This window comes from Malus domestica, chromosome 14 (assembly GCF_042453785.1).
Source record: "Malus domestica chromosome 14, GDT2T_hap1".
NCBI classification, from domain to species: Eukaryota; Viridiplantae; Streptophyta; class Magnoliopsida; order Rosales; family Rosaceae; genus Malus; species Malus domestica.
The window spans coordinates 28,509,571-28,523,600 of NC_091674.1; the positions used below are offsets into that span (position 1 = coordinate 28,509,571).

Below are 14,030 nucleotides of genomic sequence, written 5' to 3' on the forward strand. Positions count from 1 at the left end.
GGAGGGAGGCGGTTGGTGGAGGTATGGTAGCTGTGTTCTTAGTGAGAGAGAAAGTGGATGTTTGGAAACTAGTAAAAGATAAAAATGGTGTGTTTGGTTAGAAAGATAGTGGGAGTTTGGGGAGAGTTTTATTTGACCGGTGTTTTAAATTTAGTGGTCCATATTAGATAATCAATAACTTATGTACTCCCTAGTAACTTATAAAACCTCGTAATTATGATTTTATAATTTGTAATATTGTTTTGCATATGATTTTTGAATGAAATGTATTATATTTAAATTTTCAATGTTGTTTTTGTCTATAAATTTTTTGACCTTTATTATTAGGACCCCCGAGTTTAAAATCATGGATCCGCCACTAGTAACACTCAAGTACCCCATCCACCATGCCCTTCAAAAATCTATCTCTCTCCCCCTCTCTCTCCATTTGCTTTAAATTTGGTTGCGCTGCATGAGGGCCAAAGTGTAGAGGAGAGCTAGTAATATTAGAAGAGAAATGGGGAGTTCTCATGAGCTTGCAAGAAATGGTCATAAAGATGTTTCACTTCAAGAACTTAGTGATCGGCTTGCTGAGTTTGCTCAAGTAAGAGGATGGGAACAATATCACAGCCCCAGAAATCTCCTTCTAGCACTAGTAATCACTCTCACCCTTTTAGAATCTTATCAATTTATTTACTTTCTTATATGCGGATATATTTTTTTATCATATCAGACGTGAGGTGGGTCAGTTGCCAGGTCAAAGTAGTGAGTCTACCGCTTGCTTGTAGATTATAATAGCTTAGAATATCATCATGTTAAACGGATAAAATAACTTATATATGGCATGTGTTTGTGCAGGTGGGAGAGGTTGGAGAACTGTCTGAAATTTTCCAGTGGAAAGGTGAAGTTGCAAGAGGGCTGCCTGACTGGACTTCTGATGACAAAGAGCATTTGGAAGAGGAGCTCTCTGATGTTCTGCTCTACCTGATTCAACTGGCAGACGTTTGCGGACTTGATCTTGGACAAGCAGCTCTCACCAAGATTGTCAAGAATGCAAGAAAATACCCCGTTGCCAAGCAAACAGCAGCTTCCACCAACTAGCTAACCTCAAAATTAAGAACCAGCTCTATATGTTTGGATCCTCTCTTTTTTTTTTTTTTTTTTTTTTTTGGGTAATGCTAGGGAGATTAAAATTTTAAACCAAATTTGCAAGTCAAATGATGTGTCACCAATATGAAATAAGCACGTGATCAATGCTTAAGTAGTAATCCAATTGTCAACAATCACATCCTTTGATATGCAAATTTGGTTTAAAAAATTTGGTCTCCCTACCATTATCCTTTTTTTCTATATGTATTTTGGTAAACTCTTGCTGCTTATATTTTCTAGCGTTAGATTGTCAACTATGATCGAAGTTTTGTTTTTGGAGGAATCTACTTCCTTATCCTTCTTAATAATAACTGAGCTGGACTTACTTTTTATACAAACTATATTCTATCCTAAACTCATCTAAACTATGGGGAGGAAGATCGAATAAGGGTGCGGAGGGACAAACACATTCATCTAGCCAACTTGAATAAACCTACGTCTGCTAAGTTGGACTTTAAACCCAAGTGTGTCAGATGAATCAGTTGGACATTGTAGTCATTTCATTTTACTATTATTATATATATTGGTTAGGGTTGATAATCTGCAGTGCAAAACTGATGATGCAGTATTTAATCTAGGCCATTACTTTAAGCTTAACAGAGTAAGTAGCAACAACAACAACAACAAAGTATTTTTTTACTAAGTGAGGTCGGTTGTATAAATCTTAGAACGTAATTGCGCTCGATTTTGTGTCATATCCTCCGTTAAATTCAAATACTCTTAAGTTTTTTATTAGAGTTTCTTCCGAAGTCTTCATAGGTCTTCCTCTATGGTTTAGATTTCCTTCTTTATCCAAACAGTATGTGAGTGCAACCAGACAGATTGTCCTTGTGGTCATTTTAGCTGCCTTTTGATAAGGGCCAACCATCTAAAGTGGAGCAAATATTTATAGGTTAGGCTAGCTTATGATCACAGATTCACAACACAAGCCATAACGTGTGTCGACCATGTTGTGATTAGTGAAAATATATAGAGATTATGATCTTATCCCAATATAGTTAGTGTGTGGTGGGCTTAAATTTTAATTAATTTATGTTGTTGTGACAATATTTCAAATCAATAACATAATGTTATGTATTGAACTGTCTTATGTGACAATAGGTTATTAATTTGAGATACTATTATAATAGTGTACCTAGTGGAAAGAAGCCTCCCTATTTGCCAAGGGCCAAATAATAGGGAACGAGCTTTGCGGCCTCAAAACAAAACTATCGTCATCGTCCCCAACCCAATCAACCAAAGTGAAGCAGATATAGGTCATTAACCATCGTTTCTTAGTACTCTAATCAATGCATTATTAATTTGAGATACCGGTTTTATAATGTATCTGGTGTAAGTAAGCCTATTTGCCAGTGGCCAAGCCGATCACCCAAAGTGGAGCAAATATAGGTCGTTGGCCATCGCTTCCTAGTACTCTAATTAAAAGGGTTGTCTACGATTACCATGTTGTGATCAATGAAAGCCAGTGGGATAAAGAAAACCTTAGCCAACAAAGTTAGTGTCTGGTGGGGAAAAACTTAGGTTAGCTAGTCCCACTTTATCCCACCTTGCTCGCTCACATTAGTATCATGTATGTTGATTCATCCAACCCCGTATTGACTCCATTCGTGATAATGTGGGAGCTTGTTGTTTGGTAGTCGCACAAGTATGATTATATAATGTCCTTATTAAAAATATAAAAAAATTAACGTGACGGGGTAAAATTTGGATTGATTTCTTTGGAGATACAAAGCTGCAAATCTAAAATTAAAGGGCAAGTGTAAAAGAAAAAATTGTATTAAAAAAAAGTGTAAAAGAAAATTAAAATTATAAAGTGTACAATTTTCTTTTATATTATCTATAAAAAAATTATTTTACATTGTCATGTTTTTTTTTTTTCGCTTAAAAGGGGGATAACTGATAGCGAATTACATTATTCCAACCCTTTCGGGCTCAGAGGATGCTAGTTTGGAATTGCATTTTACCCATTGCAACAACTAAACAAATTCACAGTTTACAAAGTATTGAACCTAAAATCTCTTTTTTTTTTTTTTTTTTTAAAGAGTTGTTTGCACTTTTTACTGAATTACTTTTCGTGATTACATGTTGACAATTTTGAGCATACTTAAATTTTTCCGACCATGAAATGATAGAAAATTGTTGTTTGTCACTTTTAAAAAGTCATTACACAGTCTTTTAAATTTAAACACGGTTAGAATGCCGAATGACTATTTCAAAACGTTATTAATAATTTCCAAAAATTAAAGCTTAAAATATGAGCTTGCTTTGGGTGTGAGTTTCAAAAGGCTTACTTTAATCTTCATGGCAGATCCATGAAAGTGAGACCCAAGAAAGTGATGTAAAGGTAGATGGATTGTCATTTAGCAAAACGAAGGGTACTTTTGTAAATCCAGCTGCAAAAAATAATAATAAAATATAAGTTTTTTATGCGAAGCCAAAAAATAATCACTTTGCACCTTGAACTTCTAGATTTGCCCTGCTTTGCCTAAATTTTGTCAATTATATCAAGTTGGAGTTAAAATTGATGACGTGGAATGAACCATGCTAATGTAGTATCCATTGAATCCGCATTCTAGCCTGATAGGGATCCGTGAATTGTGTCTGTTCATCTACATCGTGTGATCATAAATTATTTTAAATATTTTTATTTAAAATTAAATACAAACAGTACTCGATAAAAATTGACCGCACAATATACGATGAACAAACACGATTCACGGATCTTCAGGATCCTCATCAAAAGATCCAAAGAGGATCCTATTGGGCATCCATTGGGCATAACGGAGAAGAGCATTTTTGCCAAATCGTCAAATCTCCTTCCTTGTTAAAGCATCCATCACCCAGAAACTGAAAATTTAAACTCAATGGTATGGCTGCCATATTAACAGTTAAGTGGGTCGTACTTATGCCATGTTAGAGTTTTAACATATATGTCAACAAAACTAACGAAAAATGCCAAAGTGAATCAAACATTAAGTTTCGGTGTAAAATGACGAAATTTGATTTTCAGAGGGTAAAGGAAGATCAAAACGGAATTTGAAGAGAAGTTGGAAAAATAAGCCTAAAATAAAATTGGGAGATCAGGACCCATAAAGGTCAAGAAAATTTTCATTGTGTTCGTAATACGAGTAATACACCACAAGTTATAATATAAGTGGTTCATTTTTTTTTTTAAGTTTCATATTTTTTAGCACAAGTATTTCACCACTTGTATAATAACATGATGTGCTCCGTGTTCGGAGCCCACTAAAAAAATCTCACTAGAAGGTGGACATCGACTTTAGAAAGAAAAAATCATAAAAGAATAGTATGATAGTTGATATGATTTTTACCATTTGCAAAAATAGGGATAAAAACACTTAAATACTTGCAAGAGTACAAGGTAATTGTAGTATAGTCGGCTCTAGCAATGTTGTTCTTCACAGGGAATGAATGAATATTTTATGTTAACCAAATCTTAATTAATTATTTGAAAACAAAGTTTGGAAAAGGGTGATTTTATGACCTAAAATATTAAAAACAATTAAATAAATTGGCAAAGTAAATAAAACAAAAGAAAATAGTTTGAAAATCTATTTATGCACTAGAGTTTCACCGCCACCTTAACAATCCTATGTAGTTCTTCCACTTACTTATGAATTACCCATGCATATTTTGAAGGTTAGGTTTTCCTAATATATATCCTACTTGGAACCTCCAATATAGAACGTATATCTAATATACAACCCGTGTGTGGTGTCTAAATCGAATGTGAACATGCAAGACTCATTAAGTTTTGTGAAAACTTTTTGAAAAATCATACAACCCTTAAGATGTGTCGTTCATTCTAAGAAGTTACACATATTAACCACAAGCAGCCTCGATCAATTTCAGGGATAGCTCTCAGCCAAAATTACATCAAATGACTTTTCTAAATATCCTAATGGTGGCCAATCATCAAGACAAATAGATAGTTTAAACCAGTGATTAATAATTCAAAACTTGCATGCATAATATCATAAGCAAATTGAAAAGAAACTACATATTTTTACTAAGGCTCACGGTCTTGCCAAGCAAACGGAATTAGTTACTAACAATCACAAAATAAAATGTTATTGAGAACATGGATATAAAACACTTTGTAGGTAAAAAATCTGAAATTCTCCAAAATAATGCATTATTCTCTTCTCCCCAATCTATAATAGCTAAATAGCCTTATTTATACTACAAAAAAATAAAATCCTACCTAGAAAATGTCTTCTAAAAACTAGGAAACATAATAGTAAAGATAATTAGGAAATAAAAAATTTCCTATTTAAACAGGAATTTAGACTGTAGAGAAAATCTATCTTTTGACCAACCAAATAAACTCCAATTTGGTCTAAAAAAATCTCTTTTTAAAGCTTGAGATGTTCCTAACAAATCCCCAGAAGGAATATTTCTCAAAATATGACATCTTGACCTTCAAAATACCTAAAATGTCCATAAACATCAATATGGGAAAGCTGCGCGCTGAGTCTTTATTTCATTGCCACGGTCAAATGGCTTGTTAGAAAAATCTGGAATTTTGATACAATCATCTTGAAACACTCACGAAAATCCTCCAATTAGAATCACTCTAAAATTCATCCGTTTGATCACTTTTTGCTTAAGAGGAAGTCGAATGTTCTACATTGAAAATACATAACAAAATATCAAAACTCTATCAAAATAACTAATAAATTATAACTAAGAGTACGATAAAATATAAAGTATAGTATCGACTCATCAATAGTATAAAGGGTCCCACCAGAGAACTTTCGCACGCTGAACCAATATGGAGGATTTGTATTTGATATGTTTATATATTTTTTTAAGAGAAACAGTAGCTTTTATAGAAGATTGAAGAATCCACACAAAATAAAAGAGCTGCAAAGAGTAGCAGCAACTTAATTACAACAATTCTCTAATAACAAGTCAGAGATGAGGTTCGGGAGATCCTTAAACCAACCTTAAACCAACAACAAAAACAACTAGTATGAAGGGCATAACGGGCTAAGCGATGAGCAATTATATTGGCTTGATGTTGGACTTGCACATGAGAAGGATAAGCTCCAGTGATCGCAACCGTCATTGACTCGAAAACGATCATCCATTATCAAATTTTAAAATAAAAAATGTACACTCACTCATTTAGCTTTGAAATTTAGCATCAAGTTTTACACTATATGGATTACTCTTTATTTCTTACCAAATTCCAGTAAATTCACTTTGTCACTTTTTGTGAGGAGGAGGGTGTTATAGTTTCTTTGCGTGCAAGTTGATGATATCACATTCATATCCAGAATCTTGACCTCAAACAATTTTCCATTGAACATCTAAATAAAGTAATTAGCGCTTATTTTTACCATTGTCACTCAACTCTTGCAATTCAGAAATTTTTTAGCATGTCGGGCACACAGTCCAGTTTACCAAATATAATATTATAATTAGTTGAAAATTTGAAAAAAAATTATTTTTAGCTACGTCTCTTGGAACTCAATTTTAATCTCATTTTGCTACTTGTAACTCAAAAGTCGCAACTTTACGCATTGAAACTCAAAGTTTGCTTCATTTTGCCCCTGAAACCTGAAACTTGAAATCGTCTCTATAAAACTTAAAGTAGAACGAATTGATTTATTACAATTTTTATTGCATATTTTAATGGGTAATGTTAGGGAGACTAAAATTTTAAACCAAATTTGCAAACCAAATCATGTGTCACCAACAAAAAATAAGCACGTTAATCAACGTTTAAGTAATAATTCAATCATCAACAACCACATCATTTGGTTTATAAATTTAGCTTAAAAATTTTAATCTCCCTGCCATTACTCTCTTTTAATTAGTTTTTTTCTTCCTTTATCTTCTTTCTTTGATTTGAAGTTTTTTCATGCGACGTAACCTTGTAACTAATTCATTAAAGTAACAATTACGTCTTCGTCGTGTCAGTTGTTCTCGAGGCTTTAGTCATTAGCACCACTCAACCACAATGATTATATTGATTAGATTGTCATATTTGGCAGAATATTTTTGGAAATAAAAAAATAAAAATTACACACACAAATACGAGAAATTTTTAGTTGTGACAGAAATACGGATGATACATCACGTGTTTTTATGTAAGTGGTGGAAAATTTTAATTTTTAAATTATTAACCTTTTAACCACATAACTCACCATTTATATAAGGATACGTGATGTACCACCTTTTGTGACGGTTACATTAAAAAATCTCTCTACAAACACAAGCGATAAGTGATTTCCGAACATTCATTTATTTCTATTTTGTATATGTTTATTTTATTGGAGAATTAAAATAATATTAAGAAATCCATGTAAATAGACGTGTGGGGAAGGAGATGAATGATGTGTAAAAATCATTTTTCAATACAAATTTGTAAAGTCCCGGAAATTACAAATTTGTCTTTGGTGGTTATAAGGACCAACATGCGATGTAATTTTGAATTTACAGAGAAAATTTTCAGTATGCTGAGACTGAGAGCACGGTTCGATACATCAAGTGACATAATATAAATGGTTGAAAAAAAAATTTAAATATCAAACTATTTGTATTATGATACTTAATATATTGAACCGTGTTATCGATACATTGAAAATTCCATGGTTGGTAATGAATCAAATGACACCAAAAAGTATCTTCGTTCATGCATTTAACACTAATCATAGTTTCAAGGCAAATCATAACACGGTGAGACCTATGCATTTCCCAATTAAGTCCATAATTATTGTAAAAGTTTATGCGTATAATCATTCTGATTTTTGACATGTTTGAATATGAGTTATTCCAATTCTATAATTATCTTACCAACATATAAAATTACAAATAACATCGATCATGAAGAGTAGTTGGTCGTATTTTTATTTCTTCTCTTCCACTATTCATGACTTCTCTAATTCATAATTTTTCTAATTTCAAATAAGTAAACATAACAGAAATTTATTTTGAAGGCTAACATCTGACAAGCGAATGAGTTATGAGTGTTCTCCTCGTTATCAGGCAATGTCCATGGGCCCACAACAAACCAATTATAATTTATAACGGACTATACTCGATTCTTGACAAGTTTAGAACCACATCTTCTTACATAATATAATAAGTCAGTTATAGTGCAACACATGTGACTGTTCAATAGTCATTAATAGCATGTCCATTGTTTATTAGAAACAAGATGATACGTACAGAGACATGAGTTAGTCGGATTATTCAATGTGTTTGCCCCCTTGCAGCCAAGTTCAAATTTTCTTTCCCATAATTATAGTAGTTGAGATTATATTGTACCGTTGATCACAAAACCTATTGTAATAATAAACGGCTCGTCTCGCTGTGACCTTCTCTTGAATTCTCAAAACTTCTGTCGCTCCATCTTGCAAAGGCCGAAAAGTCATCGTTGTCTTGGCTGTGCTACCAAAGGCTCATGGGGAAGTCGGAAACAAAAGGATATTGTTACATCATTATACATCATTAAAGATATGGGTCTAAACCCAAGTATTACCTATTCATAACTAATGAAAAATAATAATAAAATTGCATTAAATTATTAATTGAATTAGGAAAATAGAAGTAGTCTAATAACTAGTAAGTGCTGGTGGAGTGTGTCCCCTATTGAAACCCAAATATTTTTGAAGTTAAATATTAAATATGTTTATGTTCTTCGTTTTTATTTTCCGGAAACAGAAGTGGTAGAGAGAATCTAGAACCTCATAAAACAATGCCCACTTGCTCGAAAAACCAAAATCAAACACATGATAATCGAGAAAGGGAGAGACTTTGTTGGGTGTGGACCAACTCTCATGTTTCTTCTTATGTAAGTGAGAGATTTTTTCAGTGTGATCGATACACAGAATATTATATTATATGTTATTATACAAATAGTGAAATATGTATGTTAAAAAATTAATAATTTAAAAAATAAAATTTATGACCACTTCTATTAAAACACGTGATGTACCACTTTTGTTTTCTCGTAATTAAAAATTTAGAAATTTTAACGAAAACTCCACAGTATTGTTTACTTTAACGAAAAACTACATTTTTACACTGAAAAGTCAAACTTGATACCATTCACTTTACCCTTTATTATTTTATCTTTAACATTAAAATTCAAAATTTCCAAACTCTTTTCTTTAATTACCGTCAAAATTTCTCCATGTAAGTGTCGTTTTTCCTGTGGGTTTTCTTATCAGCTCTCTCTTTCTCTCTCTCTCTCTCTCTCTCTCTCTAAAATCTACTTAGAAAAAATGGCCCAGCGGATCCGAACTTTCATCGTTTATCCTTTATTTTTTTCATGGTATTTCCAAAATGCTTATACATTTTTTTTATGTTCGAGCTCTGTTGGGTACTGTGTTATTCTGATTCCTGATTCATGGGTTGTTCTTGTTTTGCTGTGTTTTCTGCTGCAGAGGAATCCAGAGTCCTGGAATGACTGATTCCTTGATGGGGTTTTGAGAAGGAGCTGGAATAGAAACTATGCATCAAATTTCAGGTGGGTTTTTTTGTGTATTTTTATTGGCAGAGGTGATTCCTTTAAATCTTTTTATTTATGAGTAAAAGGTGTTTCATTTGATGGATTTGTTGTATTTTCCTTTTCTGTTTCTTTGCTAATTTTTCTTTTTTCATATGTTTGATCTGTAAAATATGCATCCATGAACTAGGAAACCAAAAGGATGGAATTTTTAACCACATTTTCTCAAAAGAATTTTTGTTTTAGTAATTTGTGCTTCTGGGTTTTTTAAATTATTCTGATTTTGTTTTCCTTTTTAATCATTGATTTCTGAGTTCCCCGGGAATTTTGGGATATATTTTATTGTGACTTTTACATTCATCTTTCCTATGTGAATATATAAGTTGAAGAAAATCTGGATATGGGGAAATGAATAAATTACTCTGTGTGTGATTTCTGAGTTTGTTTCATGTTCTTAATGTTGTTTCCATGTTTACTTGTCTGGCGGCTTTTACTGTAATGGATTATCTTGAGTTAGCGCAGCCGTCCAAAGCATGCGCCTTCCGATCTTCATAGAGCGATGACATGTTCCTTCTTCCCCTTTTTCCGAAAATGATTTCAAATCGACTCCCCTGGAGAGGATCATTGTAGCCTAACAGTTTTAAGGCTTGTCCTGGTTCTCTTTGGATTTCGACAGTTCATCTATACAGTGCAGACTAACTCATTCTGATTTCTGTGCATTGCACGTTTTCTTTCTGATGGAACTGAGAGCGCTCACGCGCAGCTATACTTAATTGTCTTATCCAGTAAATTGTGTGCTTCATTACATGTAGATTTTCTGCAAATGGGGGCAAACATCCAGTGCAACAGCTATTTCCCAGGATATTATGCCTCAGGGAATCATAACTTAATTGCTAATGACAGTAAAAGGAAGCATAACTTATCTACGGACCATTTCGAGTACTACAAGGAGGCACTAAAGCAGACAATGCTCAAGCAAGACACAATATTTAGGAATCAGGTATACTATTTCATCCATTCGTGTCGTGAATAATATGCAGCATTTTGTATTTATTGAGCTTAGTACATTCAAATCATTTTGTCATAACTCTTCCTAAACCAATTTTCACTTGTCACTTGTTAATACTTAGAATGGTTCATAAACAATAAATTGTAGTTGCGGCAAAACATCGAGTCATAATGTAATGAAAACCATGCTGCTATCTTTTGTTTTGGCCACAATATCTTTGGTATTCGCAAGTTTTATAGAATTTCACAAACACTTAAATATGCCTATATTGTCTTCTGTTCATCCAGGTTCAGGACCTTCATCGGCTTTACGGAAGACAAAGGGAATTAATGGATGAAATAAGAAGGAATGAATTCGAGAAACATCAGCAGAAGATGGAGGCTTCATGGTTGACTACTGATTTGTCTCGGAGCTCATCTGTTTGTGTTCAAAAGACACTTCACGTTCCTTCCTTGCCTTTGGTAAACCCTGCATGCAGTCAAATCTCTGTTTCTGTTGCTGAAAGTTTCCAGTCACCTTCATGTTTTGTTCGAGGGAGGGACATACAGACATGCTCTTATCCTACTCAAACTGAAGGTCGTTCAGGAGACTCTGAATCGTTGGAATCCAAATGCAACAAATTTCAGAAGAACTTCTTGGATCTCGAACTTCCAGCGGATGCATACATTGATGATGAAGGAGAAGGATTCTTAGTAGATGGAAAGGTTTCTGAAGCACCTCAGGTTTCAAGTTCTCGTTTGATAAGATTTCCGGAGGCTGTATGTAATGGTGATGCAAAACAATTTCTTGGCACTGATGGATATAGTTCTGTTTCGGAAGATGATACGTCAACTACTGCATCATTACAAAAAGGTTCAGTTGGCTTAAATTATCTGCATAAGCTTGAGAAAGGAACATCTCCTACATCAGGCCTTCAGTTTTTATCTAAGGAATATATCCAAGACACCTGGAAAAGACAGGATTTTGAAGTTTGCTCAAATGTCCTACTGCAAGAGAGAAAAAGGAAACAAGAGTTGCCGTCCACTGACGAAGCTGGTAAGAATTTTACTGTAAGGTGGAAATAAAGCTCCAGTTTCTTCATTTTTTTTTTCTTTTAAAGAATTACAACTCTTATAAGTATATTTATTCTTAGTTCTAATACTACGATAATTTGTGATCAGCTTGAATAGCTATAATCACCGGAAATGTTCTTATATTGGATGTGTTTATCTTTCAGAGAAAAGGAAAAGAACCTTGAATTCTTTTCCTCCAGGATCTCATGCAGATAAATTATGTCCTTCATCTAGTTTATTGCATGAGGAGCTCAAGGCAGCTGAACCTCCAACCCTTCATCAGAGTAACCAGAATTCATGGAGTGGAAGAACAATTTTCGGTCTACAGAACCCCAGAAGTTATAGCCAATCTGGACCAAGCGGAGCTTCTTCCATGTGCACGCCATATGAACATATTCCTCAGGGCAAGATGGAAAATTCAGGGGCCTCATGCAGTGCAGCTATAAGAAAACCTGTACATGACTTTGCACGGTTCCCAATGGCAGTTCAAGCACTCCCATGTTTTAACACCCCCGTACCATTTGGTACTTGTTCTAAATCATCAACGGTAAGGCCTGGGATCAATGGTGACAGGCTACAGTTGAAAAATGATTTGAGATCTAGCACAAAACATGGTAGTGCCTTCTTTCTTGATGATAACTTTAGCAATGGCTCCCAGTTGGAATCCAAGAATTCACAGCCACACATCAGTTTTGATAATCTGATCCGGACCAGTGACAATTTAGTGATTGAACTGCCTGGAGTAAAAAAAGATGTGATGGATTCCGCAAATATCAAGTCTCTTAAGGATATTAACTTGAATTGTGTGCCTACTGGCTGTTCTCTGGATGCGGCAGTTTCTCAGTGTTTCCAAGCCACAACCGGATCAGAAAAACTTGAAGCTTCTTGTGAGAGCTTGCCTTGGCATAGGCGAAAGCTTAATGGCAAAACTGACAAAGGATGTGAAGATTCAACCCAGGCGGGGGCAAGTGATTTCTCAAGTAAAATAATTCGTGAGTCTACTGGCCACCCCTCCAATTCCATTCTGAACCCACCTGAAGAAGTCAAGAAAAGAAGAAAAGTGGTGGTACTTGATTTAAACGCTGATTGTGATTCAGTGCTTGATGCAGAAATAGAACTTACAGGTCAGGTAGTAGAGAATGAATTTGATAGGAAAGATTTTGGATTTCAAATTGCCCTGAACTCGTCCACAACTGGAGATGGGTTTTCACCAGCAAACTCTCTCTCAACTGGAATTCTTTTGGAGGCACCTGCTAGTCCAGAAAACAAGGAGTGTTCTCCACCAAGAGGAGAATCGGACGAAAATCAAGTTGAGACACCTTTTCTATTGCCAGGACAGGATGATCCGGAAAACAATGAGTTTTCTCCGCCGATAATACAATTTGATGAAAACCAAGTTGTCAGGAATGCAGCAGAATCTTTGGTTTCCATTTCATCATTTGACCTTCGTAGTTGTATCATAAGGACCACGGACAAGCCACTTAAAAATTCATGTGCCTCCCTATGTTGGTTTGCTGGGATAGCATCTTCAGTTGTAGGTGGTCAAGAGAACGAGGGTAGAGTGGTTATCAGCGAGGAGCTTCTACCAGATGGAATGGACTACTTTGAGGTCATGACCTTGAGTTTAACTGAGACAAAAGTGGAAGAGTGCTGCTGCTGCTGTAGAAGTAGTGGCCACAAAAAGGAAGAGCCGGGTACCACTTCATTACCAAATCAGCCAAGGAAAGGCCGGAAGAGGGGAAGGCAGCGGAAGGATTTCCAGAGTGAAATTCTCCCAAACCTTGCTTCTTTGTCAAGGCATGAGGTGACCGAAGATCTTCAGACAATAGAAAAGTTAATTGAGTCTTCTGGTACAACAAGGTCGGTTAGATGCGCAACTAAACTTGGGTTGGCGAGGGGGAGGAAAAGGTCCAGCATTTCTCCGTCCACTGTAACCGAGAATAGTTTGGAATCACTGTTGACGCAGATTGGTGCCAAAAGTCAGTTCGGAAAAGGGGAGAGAAGTATGATTTGTTGGGGACAGGTAACTAGGCGGCATAGAGGGCAGAGATATCCAGTTAGCAAGCCTTGGCTTATTTCAGGCCAAGCATGGCAAGAGTGACGGTAAACCGTCTGTTTTTATGCTCATTTGGTGATGTTTTTGTGAATCAAATAGCTTGTTTTGTAAGTATTCTCCAGACCATAGTTCATACATGTGGATATATATATATATATATATATTTGGGGTGGAGAAGAAAAGAACCCATATTGCAGAATGAAAATTTCTCTTTTTAAAGCTCCGATTACAGTTCCGAATCTAATGAGCTTATCCAATCCAATCGTATGCACTGGATGAGACCAAAATGTGCTCATACTAAGA

General features: G+C 34.9%; 2 protein-coding genes across 2 annotated transcripts; both read left to right on the forward strand.

The window, feature by feature from the left end:
- The first annotated feature begins 348 nt into the window (after positions 1-348).
- LOC103455383 (uncharacterized) lies at positions 349-1,466 on the forward strand. The gene is made up of 2 exons (XM_008394970.4): positions 349-634; positions 838-1,466. Exons 1-2 carry the CDS (start codon positions 497-499, stop codon positions 1,078-1,080), a joined length of 381 nt encoding a protein of 126 aa, XP_008393192.2. The 5' UTR covers positions 349-496; the 3' UTR covers positions 1,081-1,466.
- Positions 1,467-9,301: 7,835 nt separating this feature from the next.
- LOC103415283 (uncharacterized) lies at positions 9,302-13,946 on the forward strand. Its single transcript, XM_008353631.4, has 5 exons — positions 9,302-9,436; positions 9,549-9,631; positions 10,423-10,610; positions 10,907-11,654; positions 11,836-13,946. The coding sequence occupies exons 2-5, from the start codon at positions 9,616-9,618 to the stop codon at positions 13,770-13,772; spliced, it is 2,889 nt and encodes a 962-aa protein (XP_008351853.3). The 5' UTR covers positions 9,302-9,436; positions 9,549-9,615; the 3' UTR covers positions 13,773-13,946.
- Positions 13,947-14,030: the final 84 nt, after the last annotated feature.

Bases quoted from the DNA above. Each gene is read 5' to 3' on its own strand.
- LOC103455383 (XM_008394970.4), top strand. From the start codon at position 497: ATGGGGAGTTCTCATGAGCTTGCAAGAAATGGTCATAAAGATGTTTCA. The intron at 635-837 runs GTAATCACTCTC...GTGTTTGTGCAG, and splicing joins GAAATCTCCTTCTAGCACTA to GTGGGAGAGGTTGGAGAACT.
- LOC103415283 (XM_008353631.4), top strand. The intron at 10,611-10,906 runs GTATACTATTTC...CTGTTCATCCAG, and splicing joins ACACAATATTTAGGAATCAG to GTTCAGGACCTTCATCGGCT. The intron at 11,655-11,835 runs GTAAGAATTTTA...TTTATCTTTCAG, and splicing joins GCCGTCCACTGACGAAGCTG to AGAAAAGGAAAAGAACCTTG.